Source organism: Blennius ocellaris (genome assembly GCF_963422515.1).
Source record: "Blennius ocellaris genome assembly, chromosome: 16".
Lineage (NCBI taxonomy): Eukaryota > Metazoa > Chordata > Actinopteri > Blenniiformes > Blenniidae > Blennius > Blennius ocellaris.
This window is the reverse complement of record NC_137665.1, coordinates 3,911,775-3,931,663: the sequence shown is the minus strand read 5'-3', so window position 1 is coordinate 3,931,663 and position 19,889 is coordinate 3,911,775. Positions and strand designations below refer to the sequence as shown.

At 43.4% G+C, this 19,889-nt stretch overlaps 4 protein-coding genes across 5 annotated transcripts; all 4 read left to right on the top strand.

Annotated features, from left to right (window-relative positions):
• Positions 1-1,228: 1,228 nt before the first annotated feature.
• LOC308140890 (3-mercaptopyruvate sulfurtransferase-like) lies at positions 1,229-4,192 on the top strand. Its single transcript, XM_080510852.1, has 2 exons — positions 1,229-1,994; positions 2,796-4,192. Exons 1-2 carry the CDS (start codon positions 1,406-1,408, stop codon positions 3,089-3,091), a joined length of 885 nt encoding a protein of 294 aa, XP_080366978.1. The 5' UTR covers positions 1,229-1,405; the 3' UTR covers positions 3,092-4,192.
• Positions 4,193-4,534: 342 nt separating this feature from the next.
• Positions 4,535-7,682, top strand: LOC308140887 (3-mercaptopyruvate sulfurtransferase-like). Its single transcript, XM_080510849.1, has 2 exons — positions 4,535-5,139; positions 6,666-7,682. Exons 1-2 carry the CDS (start codon positions 4,551-4,553, stop codon positions 6,962-6,964), a joined length of 888 nt encoding a protein of 295 aa, XP_080366975.1. The 5' UTR covers positions 4,535-4,550; the 3' UTR covers positions 6,965-7,682.
• A 1,631-nt stretch (positions 7,683-9,313) lies between these two features.
• On the top strand, positions 9,314-12,210 carry LOC308140888 (3-mercaptopyruvate sulfurtransferase-like). The gene is made up of 3 exons (XM_080510850.1): positions 9,314-9,335; positions 10,361-10,983; positions 11,373-12,210. The coding sequence occupies exons 2-3, from the start codon at positions 10,395-10,397 to the stop codon at positions 11,669-11,671; spliced, it is 888 nt and encodes a 295-aa protein (XP_080366976.1). The 5' UTR covers positions 9,314-9,335; positions 10,361-10,394; the 3' UTR covers positions 11,672-12,210.
• Positions 12,211-13,475: 1,265 nt separating this feature from the next.
• LOC308141162 (SUMO-conjugating enzyme UBC9-like) lies at positions 13,476-18,485 on the top strand. Of its 2 annotated transcripts, none has more exons than XM_080511201.1 (7): positions 13,476-13,770; positions 14,037-14,122; positions 14,998-15,081; positions 15,221-15,293; positions 16,009-16,118; positions 16,298-16,377; positions 17,039-18,485. In XM_080511201.1, the coding sequence occupies exons 2-7, from the start codon at positions 14,057-14,059 to the stop codon at positions 17,100-17,102; spliced, it is 477 nt and encodes a 158-aa protein (XP_080367327.1). In that variant the 5' UTR covers positions 13,476-13,770; positions 14,037-14,056; the 3' UTR covers positions 17,103-18,485. The 2 variants fall into 2 exon arrangements, with proteins under 2 accessions (XP_080367327.1, XP_080367328.1); XM_080511202.1 differs by having other exon boundaries at positions 13,480-13,622.
• Positions 18,486-19,889: the final 1,404 nt, after the last annotated feature.

Here is a 19,889-nt window from a genome sequence, read left to right as displayed (position 1 = left end):
AAATTCTTGAAGAGCAGCCCGTAAAAGTATTAATAACGCTTGAACTTTCCTCATTTTGTCACATCACAGCCACATATATATATATATATATATATGTGTGTGTGTGTGTGTGTATGTGTGTGTGTGTGTGTGTGTGTGTGTGTGTGTGTGTATTATATGTATATATATTTTTTTTCTTTTTTTTTTTTCTTTTTTTTTAATACATTTTTTCTTTAAATTTTCTTTATTTTTTTTTTATTGGGATTTCATGTGACGAACACAACGTGTTGCGTAACTGTGAAGTAGTAAAGTGTGGTCTGCAAAAGTATTCATAACCCTTTACTCTGAAAATCCTGTGCAACCAACAGCCTTCAGAAAGTCACCTAATTAGTAAATCGACTCCAGCCGTGTGCAATCTCATCTCAGTATACACCCAGCTGTTCCGTGAAGGCCTCAGACGTTCATTCGAGAACATTTGTGAACATTTAAGGTTGTGGGGAAACTCGCGGTGAACATCACCCTGAACGCAGCACACCCACTGTGGAACATGGCGGCGGCAGCATCATGTTTTGGAGATGCTTTGTGGATGACGGACGTTGTGTGGTTTTGTGCATGTTCCTTCCTTTTCTTTTTCACTCCTTCTATTGAGGCCTGTGTTTTGTATTGTGTGCTGTGAGTCAGATGGTTGGAACAAGTAAATAAATAACTAAACAAATGCATTTCCCACAGCTGTGTCTGCCCTCTGTTAACACTATGCAGGTCATTTGCAGTGTCTTGACAGCTTTTTGGAAACAACACTGACAAGTGTTGGAAATAACAATTGGAATACCAGTGTGGAGCTCATACACTGCTGAAGGAGACACATTTAGCCTTTCACAAGGCTTAGTGCTTTATATATGAAATGTTTTTTAAAGCCTCCAAGTGGTCGGAATCATACGTTTTTAGCACTTCTAGATTGAAATTACACTAAATTACATGGATTTGTGTCAAACGTTTTCTCCACTGAGTTCTACTATTCAAGAACGTGATGTGTTATTTACAAAAAAAAATGATTAAAAAAAAAAAAAGAAGTTTCACCCTCAGTCCAGGATCCTAAATGCAGCCATTTCCTGTGTGGAAACAAGGGCTGTCTGATATGACTCTTTTTTTTCTGTTTGTTTTTTTTAATAAGAGGTGTGGCTTTGAGGGTTGCTATAAAAAAAAAGTAGACAGCTCTGAGTGACCAGTAAAGCGAACAAAAGATCAGGACAGTGTTTATTTTGTGTTTTTAAAAACACTCCTCGTTCAGTGATACATCCTTCTCTCGGTCTCTTTCTGGGCAGTCTGTGCAGTGTTGTTGTGATAATAAGTTATCAGCCGAACTCTATAAATACATAGGCAGAGCGAGTAGGTGTTGACACTGATAATCCAGCCCTGTGCAGAAGACATGGGGGTGCAAGCTCAAACTCTCGTCTCTGCGAAATGGCTCGCGAACATGGTGAAGCGCAATCTGGTCGGTCCGCACCTGCGGATCCTGGACACGTCCTGGTACCTGCCGTCGATGGGTCGCGATGCCAAGAAGGAGTTCGCACAGTCTCACGTCCCGGGCGCGTCTTACTTCGACATCGACGAGTGCACGGACAGGACCTCGCCGTACGACCACACGCTACCGACCGAGGAGTTCTTCGCGGACTACGTGGGGGACCTGGGCATCGGGAACGACTGCCATGTGGTCGTTTACGACGCCAGTGACTTCGGCGCCTTCTCCTGCACCCGGGTCTGGTGGATGTTCCGACTGTTCGGGCACCCGAACGTGTCGGTGTTGAACGGAGGCTTCAGGAACTGGGTCGGCGGGGGTCACCCGGTGTCCGCGGCGCACTCCAAGCCCGAGTCATCCAAGTTCACCGCCACCATGAACCGACCCTGGGCCAAGTCGTTTGAGGACATCACGGATAACATTCCAACTCAGAAATTCCAGCTGGTGGACGTGAGGTCATACGAAAGGTTCCGTGGACTGGAACCAGAACCAAGAGAAGGTGACTACACTTTTACGCGCGCAATTACGCACAAGAATAAAGTAAATCCGTGTTTAAATACGGACGAAGCATCCACATTTTACTGTTTTTGCACATTTAAAAAAAGAGCAGTTTGGGTTGAAAAGGGGTAACAAAAAAGACGAAGACGCCTGAACAGGAGAACAAATGAGTGAAGCAGTGAATCGCACGGATCACTGCCTTAAACAAATACGGGTGCAAACGTTCACCCACATCACGCGCCTCTCACGACTTGTTTGTCTTTTACACGCTTTAGAACAAAGATTTACTTGTAAAAAAGAATAAGATCAATAGTCTTCCGCGTCTGTTTTGCGTTATTTGAAATAACAATCAGGTTGTCATATGTACACAGTGGGGCTGCACAATATCAGGCCAACGTGCAATTTGTGATAATGTGGAATATTGCAAAAACAAAATGATTTGTGCTAGTTACAGGTTTTAAATTTAAAATCAAGTAGGTTTTTATATATGGCCTACAACTTGTTACACTTATGATCTTACCTTAAAGCTAATTTGACTAATTTAATGTGTCCCCAATACACCTACAGCCAATTTAGGGATGAAAATAAAATCACAAAAAATCTTCTGGTTCATGATTCAAGCTATCTTTTTGAACCTCTCATCCAAAACTGCCCTTGAGCGGTAAAACTAAATGGGCCTGAAAATGTGAAACTGGAGTATTATGATGAATATTGATACCATTTCATTTAAGATGAGAAAAGGCACACTTGAATGCAAGTTGCACCACTCGCTATACTCTAAATGGGTGTCATGGTTTCACAGGTGTCGATCCAGGCCACATCCCGGGCTCCAGATGCATGCCTTTCGAGATGTTTCTCGGGGAAGACGGCAAGATGCTTCCCACAGACAAGCTGAAGCAGTTTTTCCAGGAGTCACAGGTGGACCTGGGTAAGCCTCTATGCGGGACTTGTGGCTCCGGCGTGACGGCCTGCCACATGGTGCTGGCTGCCCACCTGTGCGGCGTCCCCGGCGTGCCGGTGTACGTCGGATCCTGGTTTGAGTGGTTCAGCAAGGCTCCGCCCGAGCACATCCTCTCTGAGGCCAAACGCGAGCTATAAGAAGGCGCATGAACTGCAATGGCTGCACTGACGAATCAATACTTGCTCTGTGCAGCTGAATGAATCATAGCGTTGCTGCTTGTTGATTGTATTTAAGCACTATAATCCTAATTTTAACTGAAGCAAACATACCTGTTACTCTGTATATACATTCATGGCAGCCGGTAACATCTGTTGCACCTTAATTACTGACAGTTATTAGTGTTCTCTGTATGTAACGCTATGCAGTGTGTGAACTGTGAATCATTTCTGTCTTCTTCTGTCGGCCTTTTTCATTTGGACTTTCTAAGGTACAGATGGGTGACAAAGAAAAGAAAAACCCAACAATTAAATGCCTTTAAAAGGCATTTCATTAGAGGGGCTCATTGGCAACCTTGTTAAATCCCCAAATGTCAAACTATACTGGGTTAAAGTCCTATTTAATCCTGCTCATCTGCACGCAGCTTTAATTTCAGTTCAAACTGATCAGTATATCACAGAAAAGCAATGCAAGATGCATTTGGCCACAGACATTTTGAGCACAGAGGGGAACTGGCACCATATGTGCACAGTGCCAACTCTCTTTTGTATTTACTGATAATATCTTTCCCACAGACTGCAACGGTTGAGCAAAATTCTTGACTGATGCTGCAGCCATCCGTGTCCCAACACTGCATGTTGATTCCAAAAGTTCCAGCTTTTTTTTTTTAGTCATGGGGGTGAAGCATTCCAGAGATCTGAAGGATTGCGCAAACATGCCATCATAAGATTTTTCACACCTGGATGTGTCAATAAGTAGCCTCCCAAGTTCAGTCAGGGTTTTTCTTGGATCTGTCACGTGTCTGTTAATTTTAACTGAAGAAAAGTCTGACCTTGTTAAGCAGTGTTTTCAGGTTGAGTCTGAAAGTAATGATTGTTTATAGCATTCTCCTGGTGGGAGATATACATTTGTTAAATGCATGAGTGGAGCCTTTGTGAGTCCAGCTTTTCAGATGTTGCATATAATGTCTTTATCCTTGAAGTACTTTAAAGGATGCAGCTTAAACCACCTTAGTTACTTGGTACTTTTAACAAGTTTTGGCAAGTGACTGAATATGTTTGCATTTTTAACATTCACAATAAACACAATAACTATACAAGTGATAGAAGTGTTCTTTACCCTTGCTCTGATCTGATGACTTTTACAGTGCTTCTTGAACATTGAATGAAACAAGAGAATTATCCAAGTTGTTATTGTGGCGACATGGGGGGAAAAAAAAAAGCTTTGCCATTTCATAAATTACTAGATCCTTGTGCAGTATTGGGAGCTCATTTAATTATTTTTTTTTACAAACAGCCAGATATGTTATTTTTTTTATGTATATTTATTATTATTTTTATCTTATTTTTTTGTGCGTTTAAATGCGCGTCTGCACTGTGCGCACCTGTGGAGTTCTCCCCCTCTAGCGGTCGGAGTGAGCACTGCAGGCAGCGCGTCGTCATGGCGGCCCAGCTCCGGAGTCTCGTCTCTGCCCAGTGGCTGGCCGACGCCATCCGAAACAACCTGATCGGTCCCAAACTCCGCGTCCTCGACGCTTCCTGGTACCTGCCCAAAACCAAGCGGATCCCGAGGGATGAGTTCGCGCAGAAGCACATCCCGGGCTCGTCCTTCTTCGACCTGGACGAGTGCAGCGACCAGAGCTCGTCTCTGGACCACATGCTGCCCACCTCGGCTCACTTCTCCCGGTACGTCGGGGACCTCGGCATCGGCAGCGACACGCACGTCGTGGTCTACGACACCAGCGACTTCGGCTCGTACTCCGCCCCGCGGGTCTGGTGGATGTTCCGGCTGTTCGGCCACGGCTCGGTGTCGGTGCTGGACGGCGGCATGAAGAACTGGGCGGCGGAGGGTCTCCCGTTGACCTCCGAGCACCGCGAACCGGAGCCGAGAGACTTCCGGGCCGAACTGAACCGGGCCTGGGTGAAGAGCTACGAGGAGGTTCTGGAGAACGTCAAAAGCCGGAAGGTGCAGGTGGTGGACGCCAGGTCCGCAGGGAGGTTCAGGGGCGTCGAGCCGGAGCCCAGAGATGGTGAGCAGCACTTTTTCATAACTTGTTCTTCACATCGATACCGATAATCCATAACTTCCTGCTTCTGACAACTGATGCTGGTACCGATAACCGATAAATAGGTTTTATACACCCGAACATTTCTTTCATAATGCAACTGTGCTGTCTTTTTGAAAAATGTCCACATTGATAATGTTCACACCATGTTTATGTTTCAGGTGGCGCATCAATATGATATAATGCGTGTGACAGGGCAAAGAAATTGACAGAATTTACAAACGCATCGAGTCATTGACAAAAAAAAAAAAACATTTCCAATATTGGTTCGATAACTATCGGTACTGATGATTATCCCTACTTTCCTGCAGGGATAAGCATGAAAGAAATCATCACTTTGCGAATCCAGATTGTCACGTCAAAACAAGACACCAAATTAGAAAGACCAGATTAGACACTTCGCATGGCCCCGAGATACTTCAATGATAGTTCCCCTCTTCGGAAAGAACTTTTATGTTCCATTTACACATGATAAAATGTGTTAGAAACCATTAGACTTGCCAAATGGCCAACTTTAACCACCATATCCAGTTTAAAAAGTCTCCAAACTGGAGAAATCTCTTCCCGCGTCTTGTAAATGATTGACTCCCTGCTACTGGGCACCGCAGTCCTGCTGTGTAATCTATTATTTTATGGCTCATTAAAGCACTCATGGTTATAAACTCGCAACAGTTTTTATGAGTCCTGTGGTTTAAACTGTTTTTCTTGGCTTATGAATAGTTTAAATTTAGAAAGCAGTATTTGAGATATGACAAAAACAAGCAGCAACTCCTATTGCATACAAGAAAATTAAATTAGCAGAATCTGTAAAAACAAAGTATGTGCATTGTTATTGATGCAGTATTAGATTGTTAAAGTTGTGGGAAAAGAACAAGTTTTGCAACATTAATGGCTGATTATCATCTGAAGTGCAGATGTAGTGGACAGATTGAATGTTCTGCACATTTTGGACTATTTGTCCCCGTTCCTGATTTTCTCCAGTCTATTTAATCTAGATCTACATCCTTTCCTTTGACTCCAGGGCTCTCTGGAGGCCACAGACACCGTAGCAGGACTTTGAGTTCCCGTTGTCTCTAAAGATAGTCCTTTGTGGCTCCGGCTGCGTGTTTAGGGTCGTTTTCAGGCCGCGAGGACAGAACAAATACTTCCCCAAGGGTCCGGCAGCTGTTGGACATCATTTTTCTATCACTCCTACAGATTTCCGCCGTCCTCGGACAACTCAGCCCAAGTTTGTTTTTTGTTTTTTTTATATAGTGATTTGAAACAAACAGCTGAAACAATGTGCTGAAGTTACCGGAAATGACAAATCTCACTACAATTGTGATTTTGATCAAGATGTGTTATAATTGTACATATTTAGTGAGATAATGACTACTCTGTCAGGGTAATTGTCGAAAAGAAGCCGTCCAGTGATGTCGCTTGGTGACGGTTCTCAAGGTTTACGCAGGTTCATCAAAGTCTGTCTCTCATCCCTGCTTCCTCCGTCACAGATGTGCTTCCGGGACATTTCCCCGGAGCGATCAGCATGCCGTTCACGTCCTTCATGGACGCCTCTGGGAAGGGGCTGGGAGACGAGAGCCTGTCCAGGCTGTTCGCCGAGGCCGGGGTGGACCTGCAGCAGCCACTCTGGGTCAGCTGCGGCTCCGGCGTCACGGCGTGCCACGTGGCCCTGGCCGCTCACCTTCTGGGGCACCCCGGAGTTTGTATTTATGACGGCTCCTGGGGCGAGTGGTTCAAAAGGGCTCCTCCAGAGTACATCATCTCAGAGGGAGAAGGGAAGAAGCAGTGACCAGGACACGAAAAGGCTAAGAGTCCAGTGTTGCACTTTGCATTAGTTTAGAGTGGGGAGTACACTCTGTTTCCATCCAGCTTCTAAAAACACTTTATCCCACTCAGGGTTCCTCCTGGACAAGCCGCCACTGCCGTCTGCAGTTTGACATAACAGAAACCATCCAGTCTAGACTGTTTCACACTATGCAAATAATCCGAAGTGACTTATTGCACAAATTTGTTAATGAATGGATGTTTTCATGCTTGTTATAGGCTTCCGTTATAGCCATGTCGCTCTTGAACACATGTATTCAGTCACAGGAAAAGTAAATATTTAGCTTCGGTCAGTCGGCTGTGAAAGTCAAAAGGGCAAAATTCACAGGACTATTGATCAGCCGTATCTCTCAACGAAGAAGATAACTTTGTTTTTACAGTGAGAAAAGTATGGTGAAAAAAAAGCTCTTATGAATGTTGCATGTTTAAAACTTAAAGTCCTACTTTCATAACCGTTTATCATTGTTGGGTTTGTTGTGGGGTGATGGTGTCACCATGGAGTGTCATATCAAAGGTTTTTCAGATTATCCGGCTGCCGTCTTGTATGAAGAGTCTATAATACAGATGAAAATAAAAACTCATCTAAAATCTGTTGTGTTGTTCATACAAGGGACATCAGTGCCTTAGATTTTAAATTCATCATCCGATATCCTTGACAAACTTAGTAAAATCGTAGGTTTGCCCTGCCAGTGGGAATCTGGATTATTTCTGAAAGAATCTGGGCACAAATCTAGATTTTATCACTTTACAGGAGCTTTTTATTATTAATCACATTGGCATGAGCATTAGAAGGAAACTGACCTTTAAATTATTTTATCCAAGTCTCGAAACATGTACAGAAAATAATCAATTTATGATTTAAACCCTCAGTGATGCCAAAATCTATCCCAGCTCACGGAGACGGTTGTCAATCTGGATGTTGAGGTTCGCGGTTCGAGCTCGGGTGGTGATTTCATCCTGGAGGCGATCTTGCAGTCCATGATAGAACGTGGACTGGAGTGAACGGTCATTCCAACCACTTCCGGCTGCCAGGGTCCGGAACTCAATGGTGAACTCTGCCACACTGCGAATACCCTGGCGAAGGAGGGCGAGTCAGTCGCTGGCCTCCCTTCCCCGTTCTGGATGGTCAAACATCTTCATCTCATCCGTGAACCTCTGGTATGAGTGACACTCCGGAGCCTGGCCCTCCCACAACGCCGTCCCCCATGCTCTGGCGGGTCCGGACAGGAGGCCAATAAGGTAAGCGAGCCGGGCTCGGTCACTGGAGTAGGACTGGGACTGTCGCTCAAAACACCAGGCCCACCTGGGTCAGGTTCAGTTGGGCAGACAGGCGGGCCACATGGGATGTCAACTGTGACACCTGGTCCAAAAGGGCCCAATTGCTTGTTACCAGGCTCGAGAGTAGGGTGTCTTGCTAGCCCAGCCTGGTATCCTGGCTGGAGAGGACCTGCTGGGCCGATTCCTCCACATCTGATCCGGGCTGGTGATCTATTGCGCTCATCTTGGTGGGACCGTACTGTTACGGGTGGTGGACGGAGGCTTAAGAGCAGGAAACAGATTGAACGTGCAACAAAGGATCTTTTATTTTAAACGGGAATAACAACCAGTTCTGAGTCGTTCTTCCAAGCGGAGTAGAGCTGGAGCCTACTGTGGATTTATAGTCCTGTGTGAAGAGCCCAGTTAAATAGTGGCGCTTCTCCTCCTCAAACCACCTCCACCTAGTAACTGCAGCTGCTCCCAATCCTGATAATCAACCAGCTGGCTCGCCCCTCTCTGAACACAACCGCCTGACACACCCACCTGAAACATGCAGAGGAGAGGGAAGTCCAACCTGCAGCACCTAAAAACCTCCTACGAGGCTGCAGAGGAGTAGGACATGACATGCTATTTCAAAAACGACTAGATCCTTGTGCAGTAATGGGAGCTTGTTTAAGAAAACGTTTTTCAAAACAGCCAGATATGTTTTTATATATATATATATATATATATATATATATATATATATATAATTTATGATTTTTATTTTTTTGTGTATTTGAATGTGTGTCTGTGTAACGCAGCTGGATTTATCGTCTATGATTGTTTATTTGATTTAACTTTAGTGTCGTGTTTATGCCAGTTTGATTTAATTTAAATTCAAAATATATAGTTAATGCCCCCAAAGCATTAAATTTTTTTATGTGTATGGCCCTTTAAAACAGTGAGTCGATCACTATGCCGCCAAAAGAGGAGGCGCAGAAGATTATAGCTTTAACTCAAGAGTGACTATGTTTATTCCTTCCTTTCTAACTCTTCTTTCTTTGTGCCACTTGTGACTCGGAATTCCCTTCTCTTCGGTGAGCAATAGCTTGTATAGCGCATCACTGTGTGCTGCTGTGCGTTTCTTGCTGTATTAGGATTGTGTGTCATCGTTCAGAACAAATAGAATTGGCACGCTAATACAGTAAATAGTAATACAGTAAATAGTACACTATTTTACTTCTAATCTATTCTTATCTGCCTGTACTCTTTTATATGTTTATTTCCTGTTTTTACACTGCTTTTAACCAAGGAGTACACTGTTTTGTTTTCTCGCAGTCAGCACAAGTTAAATAAACAAATATAGAAAGAGCCAACCTTGAACCTTGAACCTTGAACCTCGACTTAAGCTAATCGTTGGTTAGCTGGTTCGGTTTGATAATAAGTTTCCTTCGTTCTGTGTGTGTGTGTAAGGCTCAACAAAAGTGTGTTTTGTTACATGACATCGCATTGTTTTTATAACGGTACTTCTGTTCTCAAATTCTATTCTTTATTTCATTCTGTAGTGTCTTTATCCATTCGCAGTAGACTATAGCTTTAGCTCGAGAGTGACAAGTGCATTTTTTTTTTTTTCGTCCTCTCTGACTCTTCTGGCCTGGTGCCACCTGTGACCCGGAATGTCCACCTCTTACCCTGCCCTGCTGGGTCCTGGACTGGTTTGGTTCCCTGGTGACCATTCAGGAGATCTGCACCCTAACCTGGACTCCTTTTGATTAACCGCAACCTCATATACATTTTTTTTAATCGGCAACATTTTACAGACCGCTATCTTTTTTTTCTTGCTGGCCAGCATTTCCGTTTTTTGGGTTTGTTTTTTTTCCTGAGAACATTCGGATATTTTCTACCTTCCCGGCTTCACAGACTGTTATCAGTACTCGTCTCCCTTTTCGGAATGAGATACAACTGTTTTAACTGGTTATTGTGAAAGTGTTATGATGTAGGATAGCGCTTCTGTCCAATACATTTTGTACATTTGGACCTATAGTAAATAGCTATCAGACTCTGGATTCTTCTGTCTGTTGGTTACATTTGCACTGTGCGCACCTGTGTTCTCCCCCTCTAGTGGTCGGAGTGAGCACTGCAGGCAGCGCGTCGTCATGGCGGCTCAGCTCCGGAGTGTCGTCTCTGCCCAGTGGCTGGCCGGTGCCATCAGAAACAACCTGATCGGTCCCAAACTCCGCGTCCTCGACGCTTCCTGGTACCTGCCGATAACCAAGCAGATCCCGAGGGATGAGTTCGCGCAGAAGCACATCCCGGGCTCGTCCTTCTTCAACCTGGACGAGTGCAGCGACCAGAGCTCGTCTCTGGACTACATGCTGCCCACCTCGGCTCACTTCTCCCGTCACGTCGGGGACCTCGGCATCGGCAACGACACGCACGTCGTGGTCTACGACACCAGCGACTTCGGCTCGTACTCCGCCCCGCGGGTCTGGTGGATGTTCCGGCTGTTCGGCCACGGCTCGGTGTCGGTGCTGGACGGCGGCATGAAGAACTGGGCGGCGGAGGGTCTCCCGTTGACTTCCGAGCACCGTGAACCGGAGCCGAGAGACTTCCGGGCCGAACTGAACCGGGCCTGGGTGAAGAGCTACGAGGAGGTTCTGGAGAACGTCAAAAGCCGGAAGGTGCAGGTGGTGGACGCCAGGTCCACAGGGAGGTTCAGGGGCATCGAGCCGGAGCCCAGAGATGGTGAGCAGCACTTTTTCATAACTTGTTCTTCACATTGATACCGATAATCCATAACTTCCTGCTTCTGACAAGTGATGCTGGTACCGAGAACCGATAAGATTTTTGTCCTTGGACAACTCGAACCAAGTTTGTTTTGATATAGGGCTTTAAAACAAACAGCTGAAATAATGTGCTAAAGTTACCTAAAATAACTAATCTCAATTTTTGAATTCTGCTATATGTGATATTGATCAAGATGTGTTATATTTGTACATATTTAGTGAGATAATGACTAATCTGTCAGGTAATTGTCTAAAGGAAGCCGTCCAGTGATGTCACTGGGTGACGGTTCTCAAGGTTTACGCAGGTTCATCAAAGTCTGTCTTTCATCCCTGCTTCCCCCGTCACAGATTTGCTTCCGGGACATTTCCCCGGAGCGATCAACATGCCGTTCACGTCCTTCATGGACGCCTCTGGGAAGGAGCTGGGAGCTGAGACCCTGTCTAGGCTGTTCGCCGAGGCCGGGGTGGACCTGCAGCAGCCGCTCTGGGTCAGCTGCGCTTTCGGCGTCACGGCATGCCACGTGGCCCTGGCCGCTCACCTTCTGGGGCACCCCGGAGTTTGTATTTATGACGGCTCCTGGAGCGAGTGGTTCAAAAGGGCTCCTCCAGAGTACATCATCTCAGAGGGAGAAGGGAAGAAGCAGTGACCAGGACACGAAAAGGCTAAGAGGCCAGTGTTGTACTTTGCACTAGTTTAGAGTGGGGAGTACACTCTGTTTCCATCCAGCTTCTAAAAACACTTTATCCCACTCAGGGTTCCTCCTGGACAAGCCGCCACTGCCGTCTGCAGTTTGACAAAACAGAAACCCTCCAGTCTAGACTGTTTCACACTATGCAAGTAATCCGAGGTGACTTATTCCGCTATAGCCATGTCTCTCTTGAACACATGTATTCAGTCACAGGAAAAGTCAATATTTTGCTTCGGTCAATCGGCTGTGAAAGTCAAAAGGACAAAATGCATAGGACTATTGATCAGCCCTATTTCTTAACTTATAAGATAACTTAGTTTTTACAGTTAGAAACAACATAATAGGGTGAAATCTGAGCCCTTCTCGTGAATGTTACATATTTAAAACTTACAAAGTCCTACTTTCATAACCATTTTAGTTTTTCATTATCGGGTTTTGTTGTGGGGTGATGGTGTCACAATTGAGATCGTCATATCAAAGGTTTTTCAGTTCATCCTGCTGCCATCTTGTATGAAGAGTCTATAATACAGATGAAAATAAAAAGTCATCTAAAATCTGTTGTGTTGTTCATACAAGGGACTTCAGTGCCTTAGATTTTAAATTCATCATCCAATATCCTTGACATAAACTGAGTGAAGTGGTAAGATGGTCTATAATGCTGACATTGACTGAGAACGACATTAAAAACAAGTGGAAATGTTCATTGAATGACATTTAGTTCAAACAATGTTTTTTGTAAGGATGATAGTGAATATCTTTTCCATTAAAACTCAAAGGACATCAGGTGGCACTTGATTTATTTAAAGATATCTGAAACATTCTATAATTTCTATACAGGTATTTTTTTTTTTTTACCCCTCACATCCCAGTGCAATCCTCAATATATCAGGCAAGTTTCAACGTGGCAGATTCCAATGTAGGCAGAAGATGCCTGCAATAATGCTTTGTCATATTTCTTCTTTCAGTGTCATTTCGCAATCATGTCTACCTGAATGTTCCTTGTTCGCAAACCAGTCAGACAGGGCGTATCAATAGTTGGGGCAGGCTTTGACTTTTCCCAGCTGTTTTTTTTTTTTTGTACCTTTCATACTAAAAAAATCTAGATGAGGGAAATGTTTTTGGACTGTGGGTAGGACTCTACCTATATTAATATATGCATATTATACACATATACACAAAATAAATGTATACATAATGCATACACACCTATCGAGACCATGAAAATGTACATACACATGGAAATGCACATACAATACATCCAGCTCAACATTTCTGAAAAGTGGAAGAGAGAAGTTGAAAAGGCAACATTATATATTAAGCTTATTTAGAAATTAAATATTTTTAATGATTTGTATTTTCTTTAAAATATCTGAAATGATCAATTAATTAATTATCAATAAACATTTTTGATGGTTGTCCCTGATTGTGCATGGACTTGCTTTTTTTATATAAAACATTAAAAAAAAAATTTTTTTTTTTTTTAATGATTTGTACTTTCATTAAAATATTTGCAATCTTCTTAACATTTCTATGGATCTCCCTCATTGTGCATAGACGTGCTAGGTTTTTTTTCTTTCTTTCTTTCTTCCTGTCCTCCGGTGACCGACGCATTTTGGACACGACTCAAATCCAGAGGGACGCAGAATGGTTCATGCCTCAACAAAGATGGCCGACTGACGTGGTCAGTGAGGCGTCCCGCGCACTGCCTGAAGGTCCTTACGAAATAAACAAATTGGGGTCCTTTCTGGCAAAGGGGCTGGCTTTCGAGGTGTTTTTCGGAGTCACATTGTTATACACAACTGTGGTAAAATATCACCAAATTCAACCTCCATATCCGAGTGGGGTGTTTGAGTAATGTTGATAAAATAAGCGGTTTGACACGCCTCGTTTTTTTTCTCCTAACTCGCAGGTTTGTTTCGCGTTTTCTTTTTAAACCGTCGAAGGGTGTGTTTTTTTTCCGTCGCCGACATTACACGGTAGCGTTAGCGTTAGCATAGCTAACAAGCTTTCAAACCCGCAAAACGCCCATTCTGATACCCTGTGAAGTTAAAAACTTGGTAAGTCTATTTAAAACGTGTAAATAAACGCTTACTCTTGTTCAACGTTGGGTCAACTTACCTTTATGTGTGGCTTTATGAGTGTCACGTTGAGAGGTTTGATGTCGCTCAGTCAATTAACTTCTCAACGCTTGAGCTCGTATAAATATTAATACTCGAAATAGTTGGCGGTTTTATCATCGCGTGTTGTTCTTAAGGCGTAAATAGAGTCCTGTATGGTCTATTTGAAATGTTAATTTGTTTTGGGTTGTTTTTTTCCCCCACAGGGAGGCGTTGATGAGCAGCGATGTCTGGCATTGCTCTTAGCAGACTGTCTCAGGAGCGCAAGGCTTGGAGGAAAGATCACCCGTTTGTAAGCTCCATGTTGCTCAATGCTGAACAAAATCAACCATTTTTAAAATAAAATGCCACTACCTGTGACCCTTTTATGTTTACAAACTTAACCTAATAATGACCATCCTCAAATTAAAGGCCTGTGACACATGGATGCAACGATCAATGCATTGATAACAAATAAGCTCAAACGTTCCTTTTAAACGTTTTATAGGGTTTGTTTTTTAGCCCACTCGTCAATATATGCAAACTACATGAACAAATGAACTTGTGGGATTAAGTTATTGTCACTTCTTTTAAAAGGCAGCAACAATCTATTTATATAACACCATTCAGAGGCATTTCACAGTGCTTCACAAGAAAATACATGGAAAAAAGGCAATTAAGAATCTTAATCTGAAATGATTGAGATTATGAATCATATTAAAATGTTAAGTTTGTTATGAGCCTACTAATCTCTTAATATGCGCGAACTACATAAATGGATACGTTGACAGTTTTTCAGCCGGGGGGTTGAATGAGGTAGATTAAATTAATCAGGCTGTTAAATTGAGGTATAATTAAGAGTAAGTGTGGTGACTCTTTCAATTATCTGTGTAAAAGAGTCTAAAGTCCTTGCCAATAATGCAACACTCTGGAAAAGGCCCCGAAATATTTACACAGCTAATTTCTTTGTGTGATTAACTCACTGAGTTTTTTCCCCCCCCTTATAAACATGCATTTAATTTAAAGTATTAGTGTCATGAGTGACACAATATGACACATCCATGATCTGAATCCTATTCAAACCCAAATAAAATTTTAAATTGGAATAATATGCAAACACACCAAGTGCTTATGTGCTTCTGCCACAACCTGACGCCTGCCGGTTTGTGCTTCATTTCAACCTCGCAGGGCTTTGTCGCTGTCCCCACCAAGAATCCCGATGGAACCATGAACCTGATGAACTGGGAGTGCGCCATTCCCGGGAAGAAAGGAGTAAGTCGCCATCTGCGCTTAGAGAGCAACGTATAGCTCTCATGGCGTTTTGAAAAAAATTACTTTTGATTTCTTTAGCAGTATATGTTTGATATTCTCAGTAAGATCCATAAAGTGATATGTTTGTGATTCTCATCAGACTTTGTGGGAGGGAGGACTCTACAAACTCCGAATGCTCTTTAAAGATGACTATCCTTCCTCTCCGCCTAAATGTAAGTACCGCTACTCTTCACAAGCAGAGATACTGGAAAACGAGTAACAGGAGGGCCCAAGGATTACGTGTTGTGACCGTCATCTCTTTTTCCTATCTAAGTAACTCAACGTATCACATTTTCTGTTGACTGTAAATATGCAGCTTACAGAAATTACTACAGCGAAAACGCAGCCTCCCACTAGGTTCCGAATCGTGTGCTTACTCAGGGGCTGTTTGTGGGTAAACTTCTCATGCTGCATCTCCTACTGCTACTTTGTTTTGAACTTTCGACTGTACTCTTGTGGCCGTCGTCTCTCGATTCTCAGCGCACCCTTCGTCTCCTGCGTAGGTGGTTGAAAGAGGTTAGTGGCGTTTTGAGTCTGAAGCGGCTCGCAGCAGAATTCACAAGTCCACTTTTCTAGTCCCTGTCCGACCTTTTAGATTGAAAGCACAGTGGTGGGACTGAGGAAGCCCCGGTCGTATGTGCTCGCTCCGTTTGGTGGTCGGACTCCATTTCCTTTTCGGGACTTAACCCTTAAAGTTCACTCTGCTACGTGGCTGTGTAGCACGCGTCAGCCACGAAGAAAGTTTCAGCAAAGAGGCAATATTTCTAACAGATCCTCTTGTGTTTTAGGGACATTATGTGAACTATTGATGTCCGACTTCAAATTTTGTGCCTGGGCTGTTGAATTGAGCCTCATGTCCTGACTCCCCTCCCAATCTCTTCCCCTCAGGCAAGTTCGAGCCGCCAATTTTCCACCCAAACGTCTACCCGTCAGGCACCGTGTGTCTGTCGATCCTGGAGGAGGACAAAGACTGGAGACCTGCCATCACTATCAAACAGGTCAGCCCACACACACACACACACATTGGTGGTCTCACGCCTGCTGGCAGTAGAGCGTCCTCATTATGACTGTTCTCCAGTCATGGTCCTAATTATGTGTAGTGATTTGGTTTCAAGTAGGTGTAACTCCAGGGAAATGACCACATTGTAGTGAACTAAAACCTTCCCTCTGTGTTTAGATCCTGTTGGGTGTCCAGGAGCTGCTGAATGAGCCCAACATACAAGATCCGGCACAAGCAGAGGCTTACACAATTTACTGGTAAGGCTTCCCAGATGAACCCTGTTGGAGCTGACATTACCCTGTAACCCCCCCCCCCCCCCCCATAACATATCTTGCGTCACAATATTCAAACGAATTGTCTCCAGGCTCTTGATGATTGATGGTAACTGTGAATCAAAGGGGAAAAAACAGCAGGTTGGATCAGATCAGTTCACATTGATGTTTTGCTGGTGTCAAATTACAGGCACTGGCTTTCCTACTTCCTTTATAATCAGAAGTGGTTATAATTCATTTTTAGCATTCGTATAAGTATTTCTCTAACAATCTAATACCATTAAAAGGTTCTTAGTTGTGACTTGCTCCTTTTTAATTGCATATTAACTGCAATTCAAGTATTGTTGAAATTTAAAGGTGATATTTGAAACATTTGCAAAAAAATATATTGAAATTGATATCATGAAATATTAAAGAGTATTATCAGATTTTGAAATATAAAATATATCATCAGCCTTTTTCCAAAAAGAGATGAAGAAAATATTTTGGCCAAAGTCACACTGCACAACTTTTCCGTTGTTTTCTTTGTTCTTTCTCTCTCTGCTGATTTAATGTGTTTATTCTCAGTCAAGTACAGACATTGGTTATGTGTGAAGCTCGTGTTCGGTGTTTCTCACAACCTGGTTCTGTTCTCGCCTCTTTCCAGTCAGAACAGGATGGACTACGAGAAGCGAGTAAGGGCACAGGCCAAGAAGTTCGCCCCGTCATAAAGTGGCGGTCCGGCCGGCCTCCGTGGCTCCCGACCGGCAGCCTGAACTGAAACGGGAGGACCACGCCGACAGCAATCCGGTTTTGAGTATTCTTACACTATTACGCAGGTGTCAAGAGGACCTGTTTTACTTTCTTTCTTCCTTTTTTTTTTTCCTTTTCTTTTTTTTTTTTTTTTTAAACATTAAAAGTTCAATAAGATCGTAATTTTACCTGTCTTCAAAAAAAAACCAAAAAAAAAAAAACGACAAAAAAAAAGGTAATGCACCTTGAGTGCATAGCTGATGATCCTAGGACTCTGCTGTTAGTATATATCTCTTGTATAATCCATCTCTCCAGTTTCACCATGAGTGCAGAGCATTCCTCATGCCTCCATTCAAGCTATAAACCGTATCGCTAATGTATCGACCGAGCTGTAGAAATCCGATTTTATGTCCAAAAAAAAAAAAAAACACACTCTTTGTAATGTTCAGTCGGCATCAGCAGAGAACAATTTGAAACTCTTAGCAAGGTTTTTGTTTGTTTTTTGTTTTGTTTTGGGTTTTTGTTTTAGTTTTTTAGTTTTTTTTTTAAATAAAAACCCCGAAGTATTGTAGATAGTTTCATGAATGTGGACGTGAAGCAGTCGGAAGCGCGACACCAAGCGCTCCCGACCCCGTCGTTTGCCCGCTCTTCTCACACTCGCATCTCGTCTTGAGTATCAAGGAAAATCCTGAAAAGCCTCAAGACTTTGAAACAAAAGACAATCCTCCCACTCGTGACAACGTGGGTTGTAGATGATAAAGATAATAAAAAAATAAAATAAAAAAAAACTGCCGCCGCCCCCCCCGTCCAGCGCAGGTTCAGAGGGAAGACGACGGAGGTGCATCGGGCTCCTGCTTCCTCCGGCGATGTTTGATTGCAGTGAAACCACGCGAGTCGACCTCGGCTCCAAAATTTGAGCCGCCCGTCACTCTTTTTAACACTTTTTGCACAATTCAACGTCGGCATGACTTCTTCCAAAGACGCAGTACGGCTCCAGAGAAGTCGCCTAGTAAATTGAGTAAAGACCTGTTGCTTGTTTTCTCCCTACACTGCTCACAAAGCGAATCCAAGCCGAGCTCCTGGATCCTCACTGGACGCGGCCTCTCGACCAGCAGCGACGGATGAAAGTGCACTTGAGCGTCGGCAAAGACCTGATCTAATTCTCTCTCCTTTTTTTTTTCTTCCGTTTTTTTTTTTTTTTTTTTTTTGCCTCCGAATATACGAGTGCATGTACATAATATAAATAATGGAAAGTTGTGGAAGTTATGTTTTATATTGTTTTAGCCAGTTGACATTTGTGTGTGGTATAACAAAAGACAAGGAATTGCATAAAAAAATTGTGAAATAAAGTGAAATTTTAAAACGGCACAAAGCGGTGTTCTGCGTACTTCTTGTGTTTTGTGGGATCAAAATAACTGAATGGGTCTGAATGATAGTTGTGCCACTTGTTTATGCAAGGTTAGTCATGTGCATGGACCTATTCATGCTGATTTATAAAATAAAATGTGCATAAAATGCTCCTTTTAATGGTTCTTACAGCAAAATAGTTTATGTATAGGTATTTAGGAGTTACTTATAGTCAGTCTTTTTTTTTCTTTATTTCTTAATTATTCACTCCCACTTGATGATTTGGTTCCATTTTAAATCCTGCGACTTACAAGTTCCAACACTCTTGTTATAAATCACTAGTGCAGAAATAGACTATAATACAAAATGAGGAAAACCCTTGTCTTTTTGTGTTGAAGCGACGCGTCTTTAACAGCAAATCAAGCGACCTACTTCTAGAGAACTTTCACGCTTCTCGCTTCTGAGGCTCATCCCACAAATGCATGTTCATTCTGCACTGTGATTTTACAACACGGAACCTCGCGATTGTTTCGCTTGTCATTTGCACGCAACATTTTCTTTTGTTTGCTGCAGAACGTCTTGACATTTACTAGTAAATGTCACCACTTTGGCCTACCCCCCCACTCCCCTTCCTTCTTTCTCTGTCCAACAGTGAAACCTGATGTATTGCGCTCATGTGTCTCGCATGACATTTCTAAGAAATGCAACACCTTTCGTTGTGCCTCGCCTCGCCAGCGGTTCATCCTCTGGCTATGACCTCACCCGGGCGAAAAGACGCCGGCCTGGCAAAGCCTCAGGTGAGAAGTCAACAATTGGTGGGTTTTTTTTGGTTTTGTTTTGTTTTTTTGCACTGCAGCGCGTTGTTATTCCCGCCGATCCTCGATTCTGAGAAAGGCTTGTGTTGAATCGCAGGCGAGGTTAGTCGAAATCCCGGCGGCGGCGGCGGTGCCGCCCCCGCGTGCCGACCTTCAGCCTCACAGCTACCACGGCCTGAGTCGCTGCCTGCGCACCGACGTCTTTCCAGGTTCGTGTGTAGAATTCCAGATGAACACACACACACACACTCCCGCCTCTCCTTTGTGGTTTATTTTTAAGTCATTGCCTTTCTGCTTGCACTTTCTGTCTTACCTGGTGCGAAAAATGTCTAAATTGTACACCTGGTGTCCCAATCCGGTGTGTGTTTTCCTCTATTCACGGGATTTTGCTTTAAGGAAATCCCCAGCAGTTGTAATACAGTCGGCGTCATCCTGATGAATAATTCATGTGTGTGTGTGTGAATGTCGCCATGTCTACTCCCAACACATTGACACACTTTGAAATGCTCACCTTTTTGTGTGAATATATATCTATATATATGAATGCATGGCAAAATGTATGTGGAAACAGAATTTGCAGTCACTTTGCCAGTAAATAATGTG